The 23,655-nt window shown below is 43.2% G+C and overlaps 1 protein-coding gene across 9 annotated transcripts in view; it reads left to right on the plus strand.

Annotated features, from left to right (window-relative positions):
• The window catches only part of sun1b (Sad1 and UNC84 domain containing 1b), a 41,668-nt gene that overhangs the window by 15,200 nt on the left and 2,813 nt on the right, over window positions 1-23,655 (plus strand). For 6 of the 9 annotated variants that reach the window (XM_083780166.1, XM_083780162.1, XM_083780163.1 and 3 more), the window contains 21 exons: window positions 3,852-4,055; window positions 4,868-5,103; window positions 6,384-6,410; window positions 6,668-6,982; window positions 7,179-7,312; window positions 8,061-8,205; window positions 8,714-8,797; window positions 10,563-10,679; window positions 10,799-11,215; window positions 11,327-11,420; window positions 12,172-12,230; window positions 12,906-13,105; window positions 14,118-14,396; window positions 14,827-14,919; window positions 16,848-16,939; window positions 17,307-17,451; window positions 18,325-18,687; window positions 18,809-18,893; window positions 19,690-19,805; window positions 22,763-22,930; window positions 23,049-23,141. In XM_083780166.1, the coding sequence (XP_083636292.1) occupies window positions 3,925-4,055; window positions 4,868-5,103; window positions 6,384-6,410; window positions 6,668-6,982; window positions 7,179-7,312; window positions 8,061-8,205; window positions 8,714-8,797; window positions 10,563-10,679; window positions 10,799-11,215; window positions 11,327-11,420; window positions 12,172-12,230; window positions 12,906-13,105; window positions 14,118-14,396; window positions 14,827-14,919; window positions 16,848-16,939; window positions 17,307-17,451; window positions 18,325-18,687; window positions 18,809-18,893; window positions 19,690-19,805; window positions 22,763-22,930; window positions 23,049-23,141 (3,393 nt within the window). In that variant the 5' untranslated portion in view covers window positions 3,852-3,924. Of the gene's footprint in view, window positions 1-3,851; window positions 4,056-4,867; window positions 5,104-6,383; window positions 6,411-6,667; window positions 6,983-7,178; window positions 7,314-8,060; window positions 8,206-8,713; window positions 8,798-10,562; window positions 10,680-10,798; window positions 11,216-11,326; window positions 11,421-12,171; window positions 12,231-12,905; window positions 13,106-14,117; window positions 14,397-14,826; window positions 14,920-16,847; window positions 16,940-17,306; window positions 17,452-18,324; window positions 18,688-18,808; window positions 18,894-19,689; window positions 19,806-22,762; window positions 22,931-23,048; window positions 23,142-23,655 lie in introns of all 9 variants that reach the window. The other 3 variants (XM_083780164.1, XM_083780161.1, XM_083780165.1) reach the window with 3 other exon arrangements.

Raw genomic sequence — 23,655 nt, forward strand, 5'->3', positions numbered from 1 at the left:
TGCATCGTCAATAACACCGCTGTTGGAGAGGGCTGCTGACCATGTAACGAGTTACTTTGTGAGGGGGGGCATACCAGGTTTAATATATGTTTTTCTTCTTGTTTTCCACCTTCATAGTCTAAATATATGCATGCCAAATGTGAATATTTGACATGATGAGTTGCCTCAGGTGTGTGCTCAAGCATGCAGTGCCTTTTTAGGCCGGCTGAAAGCAATTTTAATAGGCTTGAGTCAAAAGTGCCAACCCAGCGTTTCAGGTGTTGCTGCACACGTCGAAATCTTCCTGAATTGAATTGAATTTGACTACACACAGACATCATCATGGCTGTGTGTAGTCTATAGAACTGGAAGCTGGGAGGTGTGCTGTCGCAGTGTATGCATGCGCACGCACAGTAATGGAGAAGTGATTATGCCAACATGTTCTTATCTCACCCTCCTGCACAGACTGTTAGCTCTCTGGGGAGTCAGAGTAACCTTGGCATGGCAGACACTAGACAGTAGCCCTATAACCCTCCACCCTGTTGGTAAATCTGTCCTCTATTTCCACATACCAGTGTGATGTTTGAGTAAACTGTACGCGCGCGCGCACGCACACACACACACACACACACACACACACACAGTATCAAACCTCGCAGATGACTGTCACGTTGCTACGCTCAACTTAACCCTCATTAATAGTGGCCAGCAGTGGTTGTCAAATTCTGTCAAACGGTACCGATGTGTTGCATTGGTTCTGTGGTAGGAGGTAGGAGGCACGTGGAAAAGGAAAGCCCATAATTGGCTCTTGGTGGGGAGGTGTAATCCTGGAGGTTTAGTGCCAGGTGTAGGGACGGAGAACAACATCTACTCTATGCTTTGCTAGTCTTTCCCAGGATGGCTGGGGAAGATGAGCCGAGTCACTTGTTTTTGTTAATTCAATATTCTGGGTATGTCACAAAAGCATGACTTTTTTTAATCACTTTACAACAACCCAGGTGTGCTGTGCCTACAGTGAGGCCTTGAGGCTCGTGAGGTATGCCTGAGCGAGCCGTAGGGCCAGTACAGAGTAGACTGAGATGGGTCGGCTCAGCTGAACTGTACAACGCATGTGTTTATTGCACGCGCACACACACAGAACACAACACATACAGTCATGTTCAGCACAATAGGAGCGGTATAATGGCTTTGTCGTCACATGTGTTCCATTAGGCTGTTTTCTCGTATAGGTCCTTGCAGCATGCAGCATTTGACTGTGTCACCAAATGTTTGTCCTCAATGTCCTCCAAAACAAACAACAGCTCTTGTTTATGGAAGGGACAGGGAGGTCACTTCCACTCCAGTGTGTGTCACTGTGTTTAAAAGCAGGAAGTGGACGGCCTGTTCTCAAAGTCGGTGATAAGAAGGATGCATCGCTCCTCCTTATCACCCACCCACCCTGCCAGTCCTGTCTTTTTAGTCTTTTTAGGGGGTATTTGTCACTGTTAGGGATGGGAATTAGCGATTAAGTCATTTGTTGATAATACGTTTTGATCGATTAACCGGTTAGTTGATAAGCGCCGTTTTATATATATATATCTGATAATCTTAATTTCCCTCAATGTCAAACATAAAAATCTACACTTTGCTGATATACAGAAAGAATACAAAAGGCATATTATATTCCTTAACCCATTTTGGGTGGGAACCCCTTTTGGTGTTAGCATTATGTTTTGCTTTAGCTATTGAAAAATAGCAGATCTACAAGCTCATAGCGCGGCACTCTGTGGCGCGCTATGAGCTTGTAGGTCTGCTATTTTTGAAAAATCGAATAACCACTGACATAGAAACATAGCTTTTTTTTAAAACTTGGACACTCAGGCGTGAAGGAAGCATGAGTTCAAGTCCGTTGCTCTCCCCTTGTCCCCCATATATGGGGACTAGGTTGGTGGAGGGTGTGTAGAGTCCAGGATCACATTAGATGATTGACACAGGGGTGAAAAATGGGTTACAAAATCGTGGGATAAAAAATATATATAAAAAAAAGAAACATAGCTTTTTCAGAAAACTGTCAGGATGCAGAAGTCAGAAGACATTTTTAGGTCAAAATGGGGTAATCAAATATTTATTTGACCATTTGTGATACAGAGCCAGGCAATGGCCTCTTTGTGTGAGGAATGAAATGAAAAGTGCACCGTCTTGTCTGTCACATCACAGCAGAGACATTTCTGTGGCTACCAAGGTTTTCTTACCGGCCCACATATGCGTTCCTCGGCAACGTGCCACGCGCAGACAGCACAGAAAACCACCCAATGATAGAACTGCAGAATTTTTAATTAATTATTAACTGTTAAGTTTAATTAATTATTTCTTAACAGCGATTAACTATTAACATGTCCTCTGCTTGGAACCTATCTTTAATGGGGGCAGTGGATGGCATTAATAAATAGGACTCCCGGAGAGCAGCTATAGAAGTTAAGTGTCTTTCTCAGTGGCACTTTGACAGATAGACTGGGTAGGCTGGAGGGTGAACCAGTGACCTTATTGGTGGCTGATAAACAGACGTGTAGCAACTCATAATGTAATAACGTTTCATATTGTAATAACGGTTCATAATGTTTCTACAAGACGTCCAGTCGTCCATTCTACCCACTCAGCGTTTGCCCTGTCTGTCCTGTCTGTCCTGTTCTGCTCGTCTATTGAGAGAACTGGAGACTCAAAAATATTTTCTTATGTCTGCATAGCAGGCAGCGGTCTTTATTCAAAAACATTTTGGCAAGAGGCAGAGATGGAGAAAACATGTATTTTAGATTAAAATAAATTTCTTTTTTTGAATGTAAAACTTTCATCAGTTTCCGCTAGGATGCTGTTTCATACTTTTTGCTATCTAACCAGAACTCTTAGCTTTCAGTGTATAGTTAAAGGTAGGTTAAGTGATCATCTTTGGTTAAAACAAAAAGTTTTTGCACTATATTCTCTACGAGTCTAAAAACACGATCCAGCGAGTTCAAAGGTGAATTCTCAGATTCATCTGCGTGTTCGTTTATAGGACAATTAATTACCGCGCTCATTAGAAGCATTTCCTGTGATATTATTAAATTTTGAACAGCAGACAACTTACTTTTCAGGCTCACGATATTGATATGCACGGCCCGATAAGATTTAAGAAGGTTTCTTGCATCCCTACTCGATGTAGAAAGGATATATTTGGAATAGGCTAGTTGAGTGCAGGCACAGGCAGAGCTAACCGCCCTCATCCAAGTCTCTCTTGGTTGGAATGTTGGCCTCTTGACTTTGTACTGACTCTGCCAAGAGGGGCGTTGCCATAGTGAGTCAGCTTCTCTAGCCTACTGTAGTATACAAGTCAATATTTACTAATTACTATTCATCATTTCTTGTACTTTTTCATACATTGCGGTTATGTTAATCTGATTATTGTTCCTATGGGGGCTTGCCTGTTGTCACAGAGATCCCATTATTCTTCTCCGTTTTTCGCGTGTGTATTGCGGAGTGAGTCATTTCCTGGCAGGCCCCTTTGGCGAGTTACGAGGAACGACCGCCTCACAGCTATTTTGTGTTTTCCCTCAGTGCTGCCTCTCTGCTTGTTTTGGTTACTAGTACTACCGTTCATATGTTGAGGCAGGTCAACGTGTGTGTGTGTGTGTGTGTGTGTGTGTGTGTGTGTCAAGTTGATTTCCCTACAGCAGTCATGAATATCTCCTGTTGGCTGACTCATGTTTGAGGTTACCTAGTCACCTCCATTCACCACACCTCTCTCACTCTCCACACCTTCATCTCTCTCTGTCTCTCTTTCACTTGTCATTTCCCATGTCATCTCTCTGGTGTCAATATCTGTTCTGTTCACACTCATTTTGTAACCATTCCTCCCTCAGCTCCAGCTACTCGACGGCAGCCCTAGAGTTCGAGAAGGAGCACGAGATCGCGCCCGTATTCGACTCTCCCAGGATGTCACGGCGGAGCTTGCGTCTTCAGACCAGTGGCGGTCTCCATGGCAACGACAGCCTGCAGGCCGACTACTCCCAGTCCCAGCAGCAGAGCAGCAGTGTCGGCTACAGCAGCAGCAGAAGAGAGGCCCGGTAAGGCTGTCACAGCACGTCTCAGAAACACACACACACACACACACACACACACACACACACACACACACCCACACACAGTGTGACTTATGTACTCGCAGCGGCAGCTCGCACCACACCAGCCTGTCTGTTGTATGTGTGAGACTGTCTGCCAGTGGGTCTGTTCAAATGTCCTCACCTCTGTCTTCATCACACGTGTACATCACATCTAGGGCTGCAACTATCGATTATTTTCTTGGCAAATGTTACTTTTTCACTTAATCAAATAATTGAGAAGCATGTTTTTTGATCAAATGTTTTTTATCTCTAATATCAACGATTCAATGCTGAGAAAATTCAAATAGATTTGTAATCGGTTACATTAATTAGTCCATTTAACGTTTGCAGCCCTATCCAGTGCCACAGGTGGATACCAGTTTTGGCCCTCGTTGCCACCGAAGTCCATTATAAATAAAAGAGAGAATTTGTAATATATTTTTTTCTTTCAAAAAGGCGCCCATGGCAACGAGGGTGTCACGGGATAGGCGTCCAAAGGCGTCATGTGGCACTGAATTTAAACGTTGCAGTCCATGTATGCTATTTGAAGATGATAGTACGGTAGTACCGTAACTGAATAGGTTCTCCAGAATTCCTTGAACATGGGACAGTCAAGGATCTTGACCAAACAAGTATTGTGTCATTATGATAACTTGATAAGCTTACCTTTTTATATTGTGCGCCATATCCACTACAATAACCTTCACCAGCAAAACAAAGACGTTTTGTAAAAGTAGTTTGATTAACTGTTTTGTGTTTTTTCCCCCGTCTCTCAGGACGGTACGAAGCAGAAGGCAGCAGTCCAGTTCCAGCAGCCAGTCTCTGTCCTCGAGCCAGACAATCACTCCGAGGAAAACCCTGTCCTTCTCCGCCACCAACACACCAATCGGCAGCATCGTGGAGCAAAGCGACGCAGCCGCAGATGCCTCCCTATGCACATCCTCTCAGAACCAGTCCAGCCTGAGACAGCGAACCACCACAACCACAACCACCACTGTCGATGGATACTGGGGTTAGTACTGTAACTGCGCCGTCATGTACTTTACCATTTATATGACTTTTAGGTACATCCTTTTTTTTATTTTATTATCCCGATATTTTTGTAACCCAATATCAATTATCTAATGTAATCCTGGGCACTACACTCCCTCTGCCAACCTGGGGAGAGCAATGGACTGACCTCATGTTTCCTTCAATGCATGAGGATTCCAATCCTCTTCTTTTCACCTGACAGGAGGGAGGCGCGTGGAAGGAAGGAACACGTTATTCCAACCAGTTTCTGGTTGGAATAACGTGGCGCCTGATGAAATTATTGGAGACCAGGATTACTGCATGTTTTTTGTAAGGGTACCAACCCTAGGGGACACATGCAAACTCCACACAGAAAGGCCCTTTTTTTCAACCCCACCTAGGGTATGGGCACTGACGCGCCCACACCTATTTTATGTATATTTTCCCTAAAGGGTTTGAGAGATGGGGAGACCCCTGTTAACTAACAAACACTTAATCACAATGATTTGGCTTCTATCTGAATAATGGAGCTTTCCCTTTTTATTTTATCTTTGTATTCTTTTAACAAAAATCACTTACACTCCCTTCGAGTTTAAATTCCAGAATCTACGATTGCATCAATCAGAACAGAACAGTTCAAATGAAACAATGTTTCAGCAATTTTGATCCATATGAGTCTACAATGTTGTTTATTTTCTTAATTACTTTTGCTAATATTGACATGTTATCGACAATATCAACATTTGAATTGCCTACTACAGTATTTTTACAGTATTTAGAAGATGAGTAAAGAGTGAAACGTATACTGTGGGGGCAGCATGCCATCTGATGTTTACAATGCATCACGTGATGGTATGTAGCATTGCCGCCAGTCAGGAAACACATGTTGGCCAATGAATCTGCTTGACTGAGATGAGGTGAGATCTCGCCAGCCCGGTCGACGGAAAAGTAAACCTCGTGTCAGAAAAGAAAATAGTGTCCCACCCCAGTGAGTCACTCCACAGCACAGCTGCATTCCAAAGGGAACTGAATTGTAGCTCAACTCCTCTTGTTGGCTGTATCCATTTAAAGCTGCAGTGTTAAATGTAGGGATTAATGAGTTGTGTTAAACGCTTACCAATGGGATGATGAGGCAGGGTTAATCGATGTATGTAAAACTCCTGTGATGGTTGCGCCGGTGATTAGCTACAGAACGAACTGGGACTCCCTCAAATTGATTTATGAGTGAAGTCAATGAGCTCTAACAGGCCATAACTGACAACTGCTTTTATGTCTTTACAGGGTCAGGTCACGGTGCTGAACTCACAGGTCAGTAATGGTTAGCTTTCTAGTATTGGCTCACTTCCCTTCTCCAATCGATTATAATAAAGTCTCAAATAAGTTTTAATTTAGCAATTGTTCTCCTGAGTAACTTACTCGGCAAGCGAGCTTGTCGATCGGCTATTTTCAGCGAATATATTAATGTATAGAGCAAAAGCGGAAAAGACTCTAGACTAGCATAGAGCCCTGAGGGACTCTGGTCAACCACTTAGGGTTTTAATGGTCTGTTTGTAATGTTTCTCCAGCGAGGAGTTCCAGCGCTGACCACAGGTCGTCGAGTTCCAATGGGGGTGTGTGCGCCAGCGCACACAAGTCCCGCACTGAAGTCCACAACGGCTACATCTGTAAAGACTGCTCTATCCACTCTCCCAGGACGGAGGCCCTCACCACCCACTCTGCATTCTCCTCCTCCTCCTCATCATCATCTCAGGCTGCTGCTGATGCTGCTGCCACCGCCTACAAACTCTCCTCTTCCTCGGCGGCAGCATTATCATCATCATCATCATTCTCCTCGTCCTCTAATATATATTCCCGAGACAAGAGCCGGAGCAGCAAGACAGGTGAGATGTTGATTAAAGGCATGATTCTGTGATGGATGACTGTCGCCGTGGTGTTTGCTCTTGTATGTATTTATTTTAGGAACCGCACATTGTGTATTCTATATGATTTTGATTTCTGGCACAGGAATCCAGTTTCTCTTCAGCGGTAGAGGGGTGTTATGGTCGGGCAGTAACCATCATTGGTGTTTCTCTCCAGGTGTCCTGGTGTCTATGTCTCACACGTGCGTGCACTACAGCAGACGAGCCCTGGCTCCCATAGTGTCCTTAGTCACCCTTCTCTTCAACAGTGTGCTCTGGCTGGGCTCAAGGGCCAAGAGCCCCCCTGGAAAAGGTATATATACATAACACAGTATACCACTGGGTGTTTCTCCACCCAGCATCAAGTTCCTGTCCTCTGATTTCTCTCTTCTCTGTTTGATGTGGCTGCATTTTGTATGGGTTGGCTCTGTAGCCGGTAGGGTCTGTCCATCGACGTCTGTCTGTTGTCTGCAGCTAATGTTACACATTTCCGGACTGATCTGTGCCAAATGTCTTGTGCATACAGCCAGCAGGCAAAGTTATATACCTCCACACATTTATTTAACTTAAATGTTATAATGGAAGTCACAGTATCCTTCAGTATTGTGAAGTGCACTGGAATCTTCAGCAGTCTCTGTGAAAATAACTTGACAATACACTAATATTATAATGGTCTTCTACTTAATTTATTATACGCCATCATAAAAGAGTGTCGTACACCGAAAATAGCTGACCTAGAGGCTCACAGTGTGAGCTTGTAGAAAATCTATTTTCGGTGTACGGTGAAGTGTAATACAGGCTACAGTTGGTTTCTCTTCCCCATGTTAGTTTTCACCTGAGCTGCCTCCTTGTCCTCGGTGACTGGTCTATTCATATCTCCCATCTAACCCCTTTTATCAGACTCATGCAGGCTTGTCTCCTAAGGTTTTCTTCCTCGGATCTCTGTACTTGGAGACCTGCTTCACTACCTGAACCGTTCCTCCAGCCTGTCTCTCTAGCCAGCACCCCGGTATGGAATCGTGGCTGTTTGACTAACAAGCAATGTGTGGTTGTGGGTTTGGGTGTGTCGCCACCAGGTGCCCTGGCCTCATTCTCGGGGTCCGTGAGACGGTCTGTGAGCTCCGGCGTGTCCCACCTGTGGCTGTTTAAGCAGAGCACGCTCCACAGGATGATTGGCTACAGGGCCAATGGCTACGAAGGAAAAGGTACCCACCTCAGAGGGGGTAAAAGTTCAGGGGGTGGCAGTCCCTGGACCCCACTGCCCTTCTATTTCTTATTAACTCCTATTCTTATACTTCTTTATTTCTCTCCCTCATTTACATGTTGTGTTGAAAGATGTTTGTGATGAGGATAATGGTTTTTATATTGTGAGAGGAAATGCACATCTGTCACTCTGTTTTCTTTTCTCTCTCAGCCAATCTGTTCTTCTCCATTACTATGCTCTTTTCTGTTCCACAGCTCATGGAAGTGTTTCCTACATCTTAACTCTCACTGTTTCTAATAGGTCTGTCTTCTGTCTAGTACTGATTGTAAGCATAACTCAAAGTTGCATGCATTTCTGTTCCTATACTTCTTCATAAGGAAATGGACCTTGTGTTGTTTGTCACCTTGGCGACATGCAAATTCTTTCTTTCTCTTTGGGACCAGTGGTTTCTCGTGGAATATAGAATTGCATTGTTGCTTTGCAATTAAATGTATTATTGTCTGTTTCAGCTCACTCCAGTTTCTGTGGAAGCATGAATGTGAAAGACCTGGTGACTGTAGATTCAGCACATCTCAATTTAAACGGATCCTTGTGTAAGTAGACAAACACACACACACACACACACACACACACACACACACACACACACACACACACACACACACACACACACACTATCTATACTTGGCATTGAGACTCATCGTAACCCTGACTGACAGAGTTAATGCTATGCGTGACCTGCGTTAGGACGAGTGGGCAGAGGTTGTGTGAACCTCTATTGACCACTGTGACCCGCTGGAAAACAGATGCTGGTCCAGCGCTCCCTTCCGTTTTTTTGAAGACCAGTTTATGAATTAGGCTTACTGTTCAATGACATTTATTCTGCACTTTAGTTAGAAGTAGACCATTGGGTGTGTACATTTCGGACCTCCCAACGCAGAAATGATTCATCAAAATCATAATTCATGAAATCCAATATAATTTTTATGTAATTCATCCATTTCCTATGGGCCTCATGGCTCGGCAAGGCTTACTTACTTACCGTCCATCCATCCATTTCAACATGTAAAACATTCTTTATTTTTTAATTAACATTAATAATGATAAGGAATAAAAATAATAGTTTTCACAAATTTGACTGGATGACCTGATCTACTTGCCATTAGTAGAATATGGACAAATAGATAGATCAAAGTTCCAAGCAAAGTTATTGTTGCCTTTGTTATTATCATTCAGTTTGACTTTTTACACACACACACACACACACACACACACACACACACACACACACACACACACTTTTCAATAAACCACAGAGGCAGAGCAAGAATCTAGCAGTCACAACATGTATGCCTATACCGTCTCCATTATATAACCAATGGAACATTCCTAGTGTTTGATGGATGGATGAAGGGGTCAAGTCAACCGTCTGTCAGGTATCAACATGAAAAGAAAATGGTTCGGCTGCACACACACACAATTTACAATTACAATTTACAATTTAGGCATTTAGCAGACGCTCTTAATCCAGAGCGACTTACATTAAGCAAGAACTAAAAAAGCATGGGAATAGATCACATAAAAACATTTATCAAGAAACATGCGTAAGCTAAGAAAGTAACAGTGGAATATCTATATAATGAAGCTATACATATGTGACTGAGAGACTGCCATCGCGCACATTCCAGCTTTTCACCAGAGGAGAAAAACTTTTTTTTATTTAATTTTTTCCAAAATGAGTTAATAGCACAGGCAGACTCTTCACATACTAGAGCATGTCTGAAATAAATGTCAGAGCTGAAATTGACATGTAAATATGAAATAAATGCTTAAACATGTAGGTGTAATGTTAGAGACCACAGAAGTGAACCTTTCAAGCCTGTTTTCTCAACTCGCTGTTTTCTGCAAGATGTTACTCTATAAGCCATATCTCCAAAACTGGTGGCTCAAACTGAACAACCAATATGTCAATTTGAAGCTATGATTCCCTGCTTTGATATGACATATAAACTATACATCTATACTACTATGCTATACATATGTACTATGACGTGCTATGACTACATACAATGCAATTATAGTGCTGTCTACATAACATGCTATAAGTCTGTATCAAATGCTATCTAAGTCTACAGAAATGCTATCCACACACACACACACACACACACACACACTGGAATTGTGCGTTGCTTTTGTCCGTTTACGTTTGCCCTATTTTTCCATGGATTTGTATTATTTGTTTTTGTGGCTTTCATTGGATCTGCTGATGTTTGTAGTTGCTGTCCATGTTAATTTATGATTTGATTCATTGTGTGTGTTCTGTCTGTTTGCTTCCATCCTGTCATTGGACTGACACAGGTGATGACTGTAAAGGCCGGCAGTACACTGAGACTCACTCGGCCCTCGTCCACACTAAAAAGTCCTCGAGGTCTCGGCGCCTGGTGGGGGCGCTGTGGAGCCTCCTGGCTTACACAGGTTAAACATCAATTACCATTGTCCCGCTAGACAGAGACACATCATACTAAATGGATGGGGGTTAATCGACCTACTTCTCATTGTTCTAAAGGTACATTTTCCCCTATGTTGTCCTGCAGGTTATTGCCTCCTCCAGCCAGGCTACTGTGTGGTGAGAGCAGGCAAAGCGCTTGGTTCGGGAGCTGGGACAGTGGTTCAGAGACTTGGTTCGGGAGCTGGGACAGTGGTTCAGTGTCTTGGTTCGGGAGCTGGGACAGTGGTTCAGAGACTTGGTTCGGGAGCTGGGACAGTGGTTCAGAGTCTTGGTTCGGGAGCTGGGACAGTGGTTCAGAGGCTTGGTTCGGGAGCTGGGACAGTGGTTCAGAGGCTTGGTTCGGGGACTGGGACAGTGGTTCAGAGGCTTGGTTCGGTGACTGGGACAGTGGTTCAGAGACTTGGTTCGGGGACTGGGACAGTGGTTCAGTGTCTTGGTTCGGGGGCTGGGACAGTGGTTCAGAGGCTGCTGTCACTGCTGTGGATGCTCCTGGCGGCTCCAGGTTAGTTCTACTCATACACAGCAAAAAGTATTAAGAATATAACTGAGAGACACTTAAGGGTCATTTTACACTCAATCCATTTTCTAAGATGTTTCCCTCTTTCCTGTCCAGTGAAGGCAGGCAGAGGTTTGCTGTGGTTCCTTGCAACAGGATGGTACCAGCTGGTCTCTCTTGTGTCTCTGCTCAACGTCTTCTTCTTGACGCGGTAAGAAGCTTTCCCTCATCTCAACTTTTAGTAAAGTAAATGTTTGCCTTTGTTGCTACGGTCATAGAGAGACTGAATTGCTGAATTACAATTTAGGCATTTAGATGCTATGCTACTTACTAAACAACTTAAAATGCAAGATTGAAGTCAATGACATGAACTCTTGTCAAACAACGGGTTAAAAGTCAAGTGAATAGAGTGCCAAGACATAAGTATAAGTATAAGTATAGCATATGTAAATACTTGGCATATTTGAACCAGTCACATAATAGCGGTGAATTTAAATGGCTTTCATATAATCTTAATCTTTTTGAGCACTGCTCAAGATCCAAGCCTTTGCAGTGAATTCTGGGTATTGTAGGATCAGACGGTGAAGCGCTGTGTTCAGATTGGGACAGAAAATGTATCTCAATGGGAATCTCATTTAATCAAAAGGCTGTGCACCAATCAACAAATTGATTAACCACCCACACATTTCATAGTTGAGTATTCTTTTCGGTCTTCATTTGGAGGCTCCCGGTGACCGTAAATGGTTGAATTATTTATTTATTATTATTTTATTATTTATTTTCATCTTGATTTAACGCAGTGTTCTCTCAGTGGTGGGGAAGAAAGGTTGCTGTGTCAGTTTCCCTTTGAAGCGTTGTGAAAGTTTTGATTTGTGAGGATCTTGGAGTGTTTATATCAACATCACATGTCTGCCTCCAACGTGGACGATTGTCTGAAATGTGTTTGTGGATCTGTGTTCCAGATGTCTCCCCAAACTTTGGAAACTCCTGCTGTTCCTCCTGCCTCTCCTGCTACTCCTGGGTGAGTTTGTTAGAGCTCAGACTTATAGCACTATGCCACTGTAGTGCAGCTGTAACCCACTTACCCTCGTACACACACACTCGCACATACACAGATGTACAGATCTGTCAGCAGTCAGACGCTTGGAGTCCAAACCAGCACACGTCCCTAGAGAGCATGCTTGGAATCCAGTACCAGAATCAGGCCACCCTCTCTGGGCTCCCAGTGACAGAACTACCCATCACTGTGTATCGGTCTATATCCTTGCATATTGTTGCACAGCCAGAGTTTGTTAGCCGGCACAAACTCTCCCAGCCGGAATGTTTTTAATCTCTTCAGATGAATGAAATTAAGACTTTATTTAATCTTTATTTAAAGTACGTTTTCGGCCAAGTGACTTTTCGAAATTTGTACCAACATGTATACCAATAAATATATTTGCCACTAGTTAGCAACTCTGGGATGTTTTGGGTAAGACTGTTTTCTTCCCTAGTGCATCTCTTATGGGTGGCCGTGGTGCTATAGGACCGAGACCGCTAGAAGAATACAGCTTTAGAATCTTCCCAATTATCTGAAAAATGTCCTGGACCACATCGACCAGCAGCAAATCTTTTTAGTGGAAATGTTGTTTCCACTGCTTGTACATGTACTGTGTATTTCCATACCTTAACTCGGTCCCAACGTCTCTGTCCTCAGCTTTATGGTGGTGGTGTCCGTCCACTGCTGTCCTCCTGGCCTACCTCCCAGCCATAAACCTGACTGAGTGGAGGCCTGTGAATCCTCTCAGCCTCCTGCCTGACCTGGCCCCAGCCTCGGCACCAGTACCTGCTGCCTCTGTCCCCACACCGGAGGCTCCACTAGTGCAGACCCCAGAAACCCCAGTCTCACAGGCACCGGTGAGAGAGACAGAGTACACGTGGTGTTTGTGTGTCCGTAGTATATTTGACTTAATTATGTTTTGGGGGGAATGCCACTATTGAATCTCTTGTATTACGTTTTGGGGGGAATGCCACTATTGAATCTCTTGTATTTGTGTAAAATGAGCTCACCGCTCTGTAAATACCACCAGTCCTTCCTGCTTGACAAAGAAATGGCTTCAACTAGGGCACAAAAGTCAAAAGACAACAATTGACAATTAGACTATTATATATGGGTAGGGTGATGTCAAAATCCACAGTGGAGTAGAAGTAAAAGTATTGAAAATTATAAATACTTAAAGGATCACTTCACCACTATATCTTCATATAATAGGTCCTCACTAATAATCATGATAAAATAGCACAATCATTTTCTACTCAGTCTGTGTCTCATAGGAGGGCTGTGGGCAGTTCAGAAACCCGTCCACCAGTGACATCATCGTTAGGCAGATTGTTTTTTTTACAAAAGTATTTAGATTTTTATTATCATGAGAACAATGACTTCCATTTCGCATTGCAACTTTTTAGTACTAGAAAGTCTGTTTCTATTAGCTTGGATTCCCCATCGATGATGTCACTGGTGGACGGGTTTCTGAACTGCCCACAGCCCTCCTATGAGACACAGACTCACGAGTAGAAAAACATTTGTGCCATTTTACCACGATTATTAGTGAGGACATATATCAAGTTAGGTTGAAAAGTGGTGAAGTGGTCCTTTTAAGTAAGTAAAGTACAAACACCTTAAAAGTACAGTACTTAAGTAAATGTACTATCCGCCACTGCCAATACAACGATATCATAACCCATGTGTCCCATGGTGTCCCTCCTTCTGTCTTCCCCTCCATGTGTCCCTCCTTCTGTCTTCCCCTCCATGGTGTCCCTCCTTATGTCTTCCCCTCCATGTGTCCCTCCTTCTGTCTTCCCCTCCATGGTGTCCCTCCTTCTGTCTTCCCCTCCATGTGTCCCTCCTTCTGTCTTCCCCTCCATGCAGCCCGTCGTCCTTCCTCCCGTGGTGGTGTCCAGCCTGGACTTGGAGCGTCTGGAGCAGGTGGAGCGGCAGCTGGCTCTGCTGTGGGGAACGATGCAGGAGGGAGACCAGAAGCAGGAGCAACGCTATGGGAACATGCTGACCCTCTACAACGCCCTGGAGGAGCATCTCCACCAGCAGACCGACAGGGAGAGTCTGGGACTCTGGGTCTCCTCGCTGTTGGAGCAAAGACTCCTTGTGCTGAGAGGAGAGCTGCAGCAGGAAGACACGCGCAGGGCTCAGGTACAAGCCCGACGTTTATTATTTTAGAGATGATGTCTTGATATTGACATTTTCTTGTTGGTTTGAGTGTGTTGCAATTTTATTTTAATTACGCAGCATTCTGCCTCAGTTTACATGGCTTTGGAAGCACAAGATTTCAAGCTAATGTCAAGTTGTTGCTTGTAAATTGTCCTGTGGGATAATGTTGATGTTTTATTATTGGAAAATAAGCGTGTCTCACTGTACATTATCATTAAGTATCCTTTGACTGTATATGGAGAAAAGCACTTGACAAAATGCTTATTCTCTGTCACATTTGAAAACTGTGCTAGAAAAGTACATTTGAAAGTCAAATAACACCTTTCAGTCAAACGAGCCAGCTCTAAACCCAGCCCACCTTTCTCCTTCTCCTGTTCATTTGTTCATTTGTTTGTGGTGGTGTGCACTGCAGAGTGACGAGGAGCAGCGGCAGGAGCAACAGAGCCAGAAGCTGCAACTGACAGAAATTGAGGGGCTGCTCATACTTCTTTCTGCCAAGACTGAGGTACAAATCAGTGTCACAAAATATAAAATTCTGTAACTAGGGGTGCGCGTGGGTGCATATTCCGTTAAACGGTTAAACAGGGCTTCCTCTACTAACCGCTTTCAAATATTTGGTTATTCTATGAAATGTATTTTTTAATTGAGATATTTTCATATTTTATCCATATTTCTGTCATAATAGAATTATGCTTTTAACAAGCAAAATATCAGGCGCCGATCACCCAGGGCTGCCTCGAGCACCCATGAGAGACCTCTATTTTAATGATATTTAGAAGCAAACGCAAAGGTAGGAGCGCACACCAAGAGTACAGAGGTGCTGACCACGGGAGACAAACTTTAAAATAGAAAGGGGAGGTTGCACAGCCGCCTTCAGGGTATGAAGAAGGCAACTTGCTTGTCTAACGTTGGTAACAATAAAAAGAGTATTTTTGGCATCGGGACTACGAGCTGTGCGACCTCCCCTTTCTATTTTAATGATATTTAGGACACAAGAAACACTTTCCTGGGATTTTTATGTGTGCAATGTGTTTTTAGATATTTTGGTCATGGCGCCATGTTCATGTCCAAGATTTGTCATGGAAATGTGGTCTCACTTCCTTCCTGGACTACAAGTCCCACCTCCATGAAGCCTCCATAGGGTGTACATTTCAAATTGTGCTATTGTCATCTACTACAAATGCTATTAACATTGAGTGACTGCAGTTTCTTCCACCGGTGAAATTATTTTTTAAGGGGAATTGGTCAGCTTTGTTCAGGCTGACTTGCTGGAGTATATTGACTTTTGCGCTGCGCATTGGCATGATGTAATTAATTATTTGGGAGCAGGTGTATATGATTCGAATATTATTTTCAACATTTTAAATGGCTTTCATATACTCTTAATATGTTTTGTTTTAAACTGAGATTTGGCCTTTGAAATGTGGTCAGTTTTGGCTATTGTCTGGGGCTTAATTTCAATTACCGTAATTAATTTTCAACTATTCGAATAAACTATTTTACAAAGGTCATGTACACGTCAGTGATATTAACCGCTGGGAACATCCCTATCTGTAACTTCCCACGAGACAGTACATGCTCCAGGGCCGAGGTTTTTAAACTATGGGTCAGGCCCCGAAGTGCGGTTGAGGGAAAGTGATTCTGGCATACTTTATTTTAGTATTTTGATTACGGTGTTTGCAACAGATTTAAGCTACTACTGTATGCTTCCATTTACAAATGTGTACTGTACATAATGTGCTTTATTTAAATTTTGAAATTGCACTATAAATCAACTGTGGGGGCCCCGCAAAAATAATTCCCGTAAAATGGGGTGCTGGTATAAAACACTTGAGAATCTCTGCTCTAGGGCATACACACCTATACCTACGAATAGCAGGGTTATTATTTACTGCTCAGGCATGCAGGTTCTCGAACGTAAAAGGCCTTTGATGGAGGATGATTGCATGTTTCTTTTAACTATGCATACCGCTACCACGACGTTGCCGTTAATTAAAAGGTTGTGGTCACGCAAATGAGACTGAGGTTTATGTTGATGTGCCGAAACATAACACGCTGCTGATCACTGTCAGTAAGCTGAATGGTTATGTAGCTCTGGGTGTGTTTCCACACTAATGCTGATTGCCTGACTTGCTTGTCTCACGTATTTATGGACCTGTGTTTATGTGCTTGTTTCATACTTGCCCTGATGAAGACTCGTTTAAGTCTAAACATGTTGAGTCGAAACAGGCGTTTTAAACTTTAATATAGTAACGTGATTTTATAGCCACCCTCTTTTTTTTTTAAACTTTTTTGGGTGCTCGGATTGCCCCTCTTTCTTGTGCTATATAGTCCCTTTGATCCTTGAAGCACCATTCGTACCTTTTTTACTTTTTGCACCTCCACTGAGCACCGAGTTGATTTCTTTTTTCGCCTAATGGTTATGTGTTTCAGGAGATGCGGCAGAAGCAGCAACAGTATAAACTGGAGAAAGAGGAGAAAGAAAAAGAGGCAGCCATTCCAACACCAGCTCCAGCGCCTGTCAGGTATACAAGGCTTTAATTAGTGGGTTCATCATAACTTTATTCTCCGTTATACTTGTTATATTTTTTGTTTACACTGTTGCCAGAGGCAAATCCATCTAGAATACTGTGTGTGTGTGTGTGTGTGTGTGTGTGTGTGTGTGTGTGTGTGTGTGTGTGTGTGTGTGTGTGTGTGTGTGTGTGTGTGTGTGTGTGTGTGTGTGTAAATGCTGTTTGTATGCATGTGTGTCAGCTCAAAATCATCAAATCATTGTGATATGTGTGGATTCGTTCACAGACTGCACACAGGGACAGGAGCATTGTCTTGTTTCTTGAAAGCTGACTTCAAGGGGTAAATGTGGTCTGCAAATAACCTTCTCTTTCTCCATAGTGTGGGTGTGAAGCAGGAAGAGCATGATGCTTTGCTAGCGGAGGTGCAGAGGCTTGAAGCGGAGCTGGGCAGGATTAGACAGGACCTCCAGGGCGTTATGGGATGCAAGGGAAAGTGTGAGCAACTGGACACACTCCAGGAGACGGTAAGTAACACAGGCGCTCTGTCGCAAATTTGGCAGGGAAGGCATTAAGCATTTTTTAGGAAATCAAAAAGAGTTGGAAGCATCTGATGCATCCTAGTTGGGTTCTTTGAATTGCTCACATCATTTTTCGGAGTCAGTTTGGCTGTTGCCTGAGAAGTTATTACTACAGAAACATGGTGCTACTTTTCTAGGTTTTGTCAAGTCATGGAATCTTTTCAAATCAAACTTTATTTATATAAGACTGGCAGGTTTAGTGCCACCCCTGAAGATGAGAGATATTGTCTGTTCTGTGATCTAGATGAAATTGAAAACGAAGTTCACTTTTTGTTTTACTGCTCTAAATACGATGACTTAAGGGATATTTTGGTTAATAAGATGTCTTCTATATGTGGGGATTTCCTAGATTTAAAATTTAAATGACTATGTAAAAATGGAGATATGTTTTGCCAAAGGGACTTTCGTTGTAGCAGATTTTATTTGTCAAGCTTGGGAAAGAAAACAGAGTACTCTGTATACATCTGAGGTGTAATATAATGAATTATGTAATGTAAACATGCTGTAAAATGCATAAATTATGTAATGTAAAACATGCTGTAATTGCAAATGTGAAATGGTGTCTTATAAACCCTTGAGGGTTGGGCACAATGTGTGCATGACAGGAAAATAAATAAACAATCAATCAATCAATCATATAGCACATTTTAAACAACGATTACGTAATAAGACACATTCCTAACTACGTACCAAGGTGATGAGGAACACAGATAAGAGGTTTACTCTTAAGCAGTGTTGGGAGACTATTTTATAAAGACTACAACACAGCATGAACATAATACTATATACATTCATCTTTCCAAATTCATCTTTTCACAGATATCATCCCAAGTATCAGCCCAGGTGTCCTCCCAGGTGCGTAAGGAGTTGCAGGCTCTGTTCTTTGGCAGTGGGCAGGCCGGAGAGGAGCAGGGAGAGCTGCCCGAGGCACTGGTCCTCTGGTTGTCCCAGCGGTACGTGAGCGGAGCGGACCTGCAGGCCTCGCTGGCCTCCCTGGAGCTGAGCATTCTGAGGAACGTGTCCCAGCAGTTGGAGATGAGCAAAGTTCAGACTCTGGCCGAGGCACAAGTTCAGACTCTGGCCGAGGCACAGGTCCGTGCACAGGCCCACGCCGACACAATCACCCAAACGGTGTCCACCAGCGTCCAGCACACTGCCACCGCAGAGGGACTGTCTGAAGAGGTACTGGGCCACGCCGTACTGCTGTTGTCCACGGCAATCATTAAACAATCTAGAAATCTTGTGTGTTGACAACTTGACATGTCTACGAGCTCCTAATGTGACTCCTCTGTCTCTCACCTAGCAAGTGCAAGTGATTGTCCAGAACGCCTTGAAACTCTACTCCCAGGATCGGACAGGCCTGGTAGACTACGCCCTTGAGTCTGGAGGTAAGAATAATGTCTCTCTTCAAATGAGTTTTCAGCCACAAGCCACAATACTCTTAATGCAAGAAATTATATAGCTGCGCACCGCATAGCCTGGGGTCCACCTATGCTTTCTATGGCATAGGCAGCTCCTGGCAGGATCCGCCGGGAGAATCTAGATGCAGCTGCGCGACATGAGACTAATTCATTAGAGCGACAGAGAGAGAGAGAGGAGTGTGTGTACGTGTGTGCGTCAATTTATCAAAGGTGCAGACGATCAGGAATCAGCAGAGAGTGATCGACGTTTGCGCTACTCTATGCTGCATTGAAGTGGACTCGGTCCCAGACTTTCTTTTTCTCCCTGGAAATAAAAACATCTGGGTTTCCGAGGCTACGCACCGCATAACCCGGCTATGCATGCTAATATTCTTTACTGTAATGGACCATATAGGCATTAGCTGTGTCAGGTGATATTAGACTTTTAGAGCTCAAAGGTCAGGTTCTATAGTTAAGCCAGTGTGATGACTCACGTGACCAGTATGCTTCATAAAATGCATAGATGAAAGCAATGGAGACCGTTTAATGTTGTTACAGATACAGTACATAGCAAAATCCATAACTCTTAAGAGTTATGAACGCTTACAGGTTAAATTGGTATTGGTACATTGATTTAACTCTGAGGATTTGTTGATTTATTTAAGGCAATATTGTTATATATTTATAGTGCCAGTGTTGATGTTCCCTGTCTTTAATCTCTGTGTTGTGTAGTTTCAAACCTGGCCCTGCCCTGTGGTTACACGACTGTCTGTTGTTTTCCCAGGTGGCAGCATCCTGAGCACCCGCTGCTCAGAGACCTATGAAACCAAGACGGCTTTGATGAGTCTGTTTGGGCTTCCCCTGTGGTACTTCTCCCAGTCACCACGCGTTGTCATCCAGGTGAGGCTCACTGGTGTCCCACGTAATCCCGGGAAACAACCTAGGAACCTGCACACCGGTCAGATACCCAAAAGGGAGAAATACCTCACAATAACTTGGTATTGTTAGTCCTTTAAACACTGACTTAGCTTAGCTAACAGTGAACTAGCATTATAAATAGCCAGCTGACCTCCAATTCCCACCTCTAACCACTGTGATTCGCTGAGATGTGTGGACGGAGTGCTTGTTTTGTTTAATGTGACCATTTATTTTGTCCACCACGGCTTGCCAACTCTGACGGTATGACTTGTCAAGGCCTTGCAAGCGTGACTTGTTTTCAAGTATTTAAAAACTCCTGCATTTGCTGTAAAAACTTGCATGAACCAAAACGAGTGCTGCCCAAAACAACTGGCTTGTGAATTGCTAGGACTTCAACAGAATATTCTGTTCACAGTCAACACATCTGTGTGTGATTAAAAAGGACTATATGAAGGAGCATGAAGTCACAGCGTCCCCTGGTGGAGAAGAAATCTCAGAGCATTATGTCACAGCGTCCCCCAAAAAATAGACCAGGCTGGTTAATATGACTGTCTCTGATCTAGAGAAAAACATCACTGAATATACCATAAAATAGCTCTTCTGCAGCCGACGAGTTCTCTCGTCATCTGGGCCCCCCCCTGCCCGATACTCCCCCAGTGAATGATATGGTTCAAATTTTTAATCTTAAACTAGAGTCAGCTCTTGATATACAGTAGTGGCTCCTTTGAAAACAAAAAAGAAACATAACACCAGACCCTGGATAAATGAGCATACACGCTCACTGAAGCAAGAGTGTCGTAGAGCTGAGCGAGCTTGGAGAACAAAAAAAACTCACCATCCACCTAGAGATTCTTAAAAAGTCAACAGTCGCCTATAACAAAGCCTTGCGTCTAGCAAGGCAGGCATATTTCTCTGGCAAAAATGTCTTGTTCTGGAGAACAAGAAAAATGCCAGAGTCCTATTCTCTACCATTGAACGACTTTTAAACCCCCCCCAGTCCTACAAGCAGTCATTCCCGGCCTCTAAAGCTAAGTGTAATGAGTTTGCATGCTTTTTTGACAACAACATTTTTAACATTAGAGCTGATATTATGAATGGTGCTGCTGCTAGCGCAAACCTTCAAACAGCAGCTAATGGTCCCAGGGTAGATCTCTCCAGGGGGAGCCTATTATCGTTCTATTAATTGATGAAGACGAACTCCGCAAAACCATATCACAGATGACATCATCCTCCTGTTCATTGGATATTGGATGTGTTTCTACAGAACAATAATGTCCACAACAAATTCCAATCTGGCTTTAGGAAAGGTCACAGCACAGAAACAGCACTTGTAAAAGTAATGAATTATCTTAGGGTGTCTGCTGACAAGAAACATGTATCCGTTCTCTTACTTCTAGATCTAACGGCTGCATTTGACACGATTGGTCATTCAATTTTAATACAGCGTCTGGAGCACTGGATATGCCTGTCTGGTACGGCCCTGTCCTGGTTTTCCTTCTACCTATCAAACAGAAGTTACTTTGTCAATCTAGCCGAGTTTGACTCAGACGAACACGACATCAGTTCTGGTATTCCACAGGGCTCGATTCTTGGCCCTCTGCTTTTCTCCTTGGGCGAACTCCATTGGGCGAACTCATTACCAATCACGGAGTCAATTTTCATTTCTATGCTGATACCCAACTATATCTCTCTGTGGCTCCAGATGATCCCTGTGCTTTAGACCCGCTGTTGACCTGTCTGTCTAGCATCAAATGTTGGATGAGTGAGAACTTTCTCAAGCTAAATGAGGATAAGACAGAAGTTCTCATCGGTTCTAGTGAGCAGAAAGAATCAATAATAAGCAGACTTGGCAACCTGACTGTAGAAAGTAGCAGTACAGTAAAGAACCTGGGGGTTATTATTGATTCTGAATTGAATTTTAATTCACACATTAATCATGTTACCAAGATTGCCTTTTTTCACCTTAGAAATATTGCACGAATCAGAGCCTATTTGTCCTTGGACAATGCAAAAACGCTAATCCACGCCTTTGTTTTTTCTCGGCTTGATTACTGCAATGCACTTTTTTCAGGACTGCCTAAGAAAACAACTGACAGATTACAACTTGTCCAAAATGCAGCAGCCAGAGTTTTAACTAGAACTAAGATGAGAGAACATATTACTCCAGTTTTGGCATCACTGCACTGGCTTCCGGTTGTTTTTAGGATTGATTTTAAAATTATTTTACTTGTCTATAAAGCTCTCAATGGTCTCGCACCTTCCTACCTACATGACTGCCTGCCTAAATATGTCCCAAACCGCCTTCCACTGCTGGCCTGCTCGCTTTGCCTAAAAAAATGGCAACTAAAAAATACGGGGAAGCAGCTTTTTGCTTCTACGGGCCGTCGGCATGGAACAAGCTCCCACTGTACCTTCGTCAGGCAGCCTCTGTAGACATTTTTAAAGCTCAGCTCAAGACCCACTTCTACAACATTGCTTTTAATTGATCTTTTATTTTTTGTTATTCATGTCCTCACTGTATTGCATTACTGCTTGTTTTTTAATGTCGTTGCCTTGCTTTTCTTTTATTCTCCATTGTTCTGTAAAGCACTTTGAGCTGCATTTCATGTCATGAAAGGTGCTATACAAATAAAGTTTTATTATTATTATTATGTTGAGGTTTTTCTCCCTGGTTGAATGTTGCTGCCGGTACTATCACCTCTAAAAGACTACAGTGTGTGTGTGTGTGTGTGTGTGTTTTCTTATTTATTTCTTATTGGAGATACCCAAGAGGCAATGGAACTCTACATTTTCTATCACCTTCTGGAAGGGATTAATATGTCAGGCTCTCAGATTTTGTTGAGTGTGACCGAATGATGAAAACCTGTGACTTCCATAAATCCACATGCCTGTGTCAAAACTCACTCATATGTCCTCCCTCACCCTCTTCACCCCGACAGCCTGACGTGTATCCAGGTAACTGCTGGGCGTTCAAGGGGTCCCAGGGCTACCTGGTGATCAGGCTGTCCCTGAGGATCCGCCCAACTGCTTTCTGCCTGGAGCACATTCCCAAGACGCTGTCACCGACCGGCAACATCACCAGTGCCCCGCGCAACTTTACCGTCTTTGTAAGAGACATTCCAGAACACAATTAAGGCCCATGTGTATTGTTTAAGCCGGTACTGTGCATTTGTGAGGCTGTAGTAGTGATATAGTTTTTTGTATTTTATTTTTTCACATGCACAGGGTCTAGACGACGAGTACCAAGAGGAAGGGAAGCTGTTGGGTCAATATATCTACCAGGAGGATGGGGATTCAATGCAGTCCTTCCCTGTTACGGTAACTAAATCGCTTGTCCAGCTACTCTTTAAGCAAACATAAATCCACCAGACGTATTTTATTTGGGAATAACGTTTGTGGTTAGTATTTTTGTTATATTTTTGCTAAAGTTAGCTGACACTGAACTGAAAAGAAACGCTGTGTGTCCCCGTCAAAAGTTTTATTGTGAAAAGGGTCCATTGCAGGAGAGCAGACACATGGGATTGTTTGATGCCATATTTACTCTGTTCCAAATGACTTTAAATCAAAATCACAATTTTTCTAATGTTTGCCTCTGTTACTGTAAATGAATGATTATTTATTTAGTGAAAATAGCACATCTATAAGTTCGTGATGCGTTGTGAGCTTGTAGTGATCTATTTTCAGTTATTTCTGTACACCATCATTGTACAGCATAAAATTAAACTTGAGGTATATAAGAAATGTATATACAAAAGAAAATCATATAAAGAAAAACCTGCTTCTCGATCTACAAGCTCATATCGCGCCACCGAGTGGCGCGATACGAGCTTGT

This window comes from Protomyctophum parallelum (genome assembly GCF_964188405.1).
Source record: "Protomyctophum parallelum genome assembly, chromosome: 13".
Lineage (NCBI taxonomy): Eukaryota > Metazoa > Chordata > Actinopteri > Myctophiformes > Myctophidae > Protomyctophum > Protomyctophum parallelum.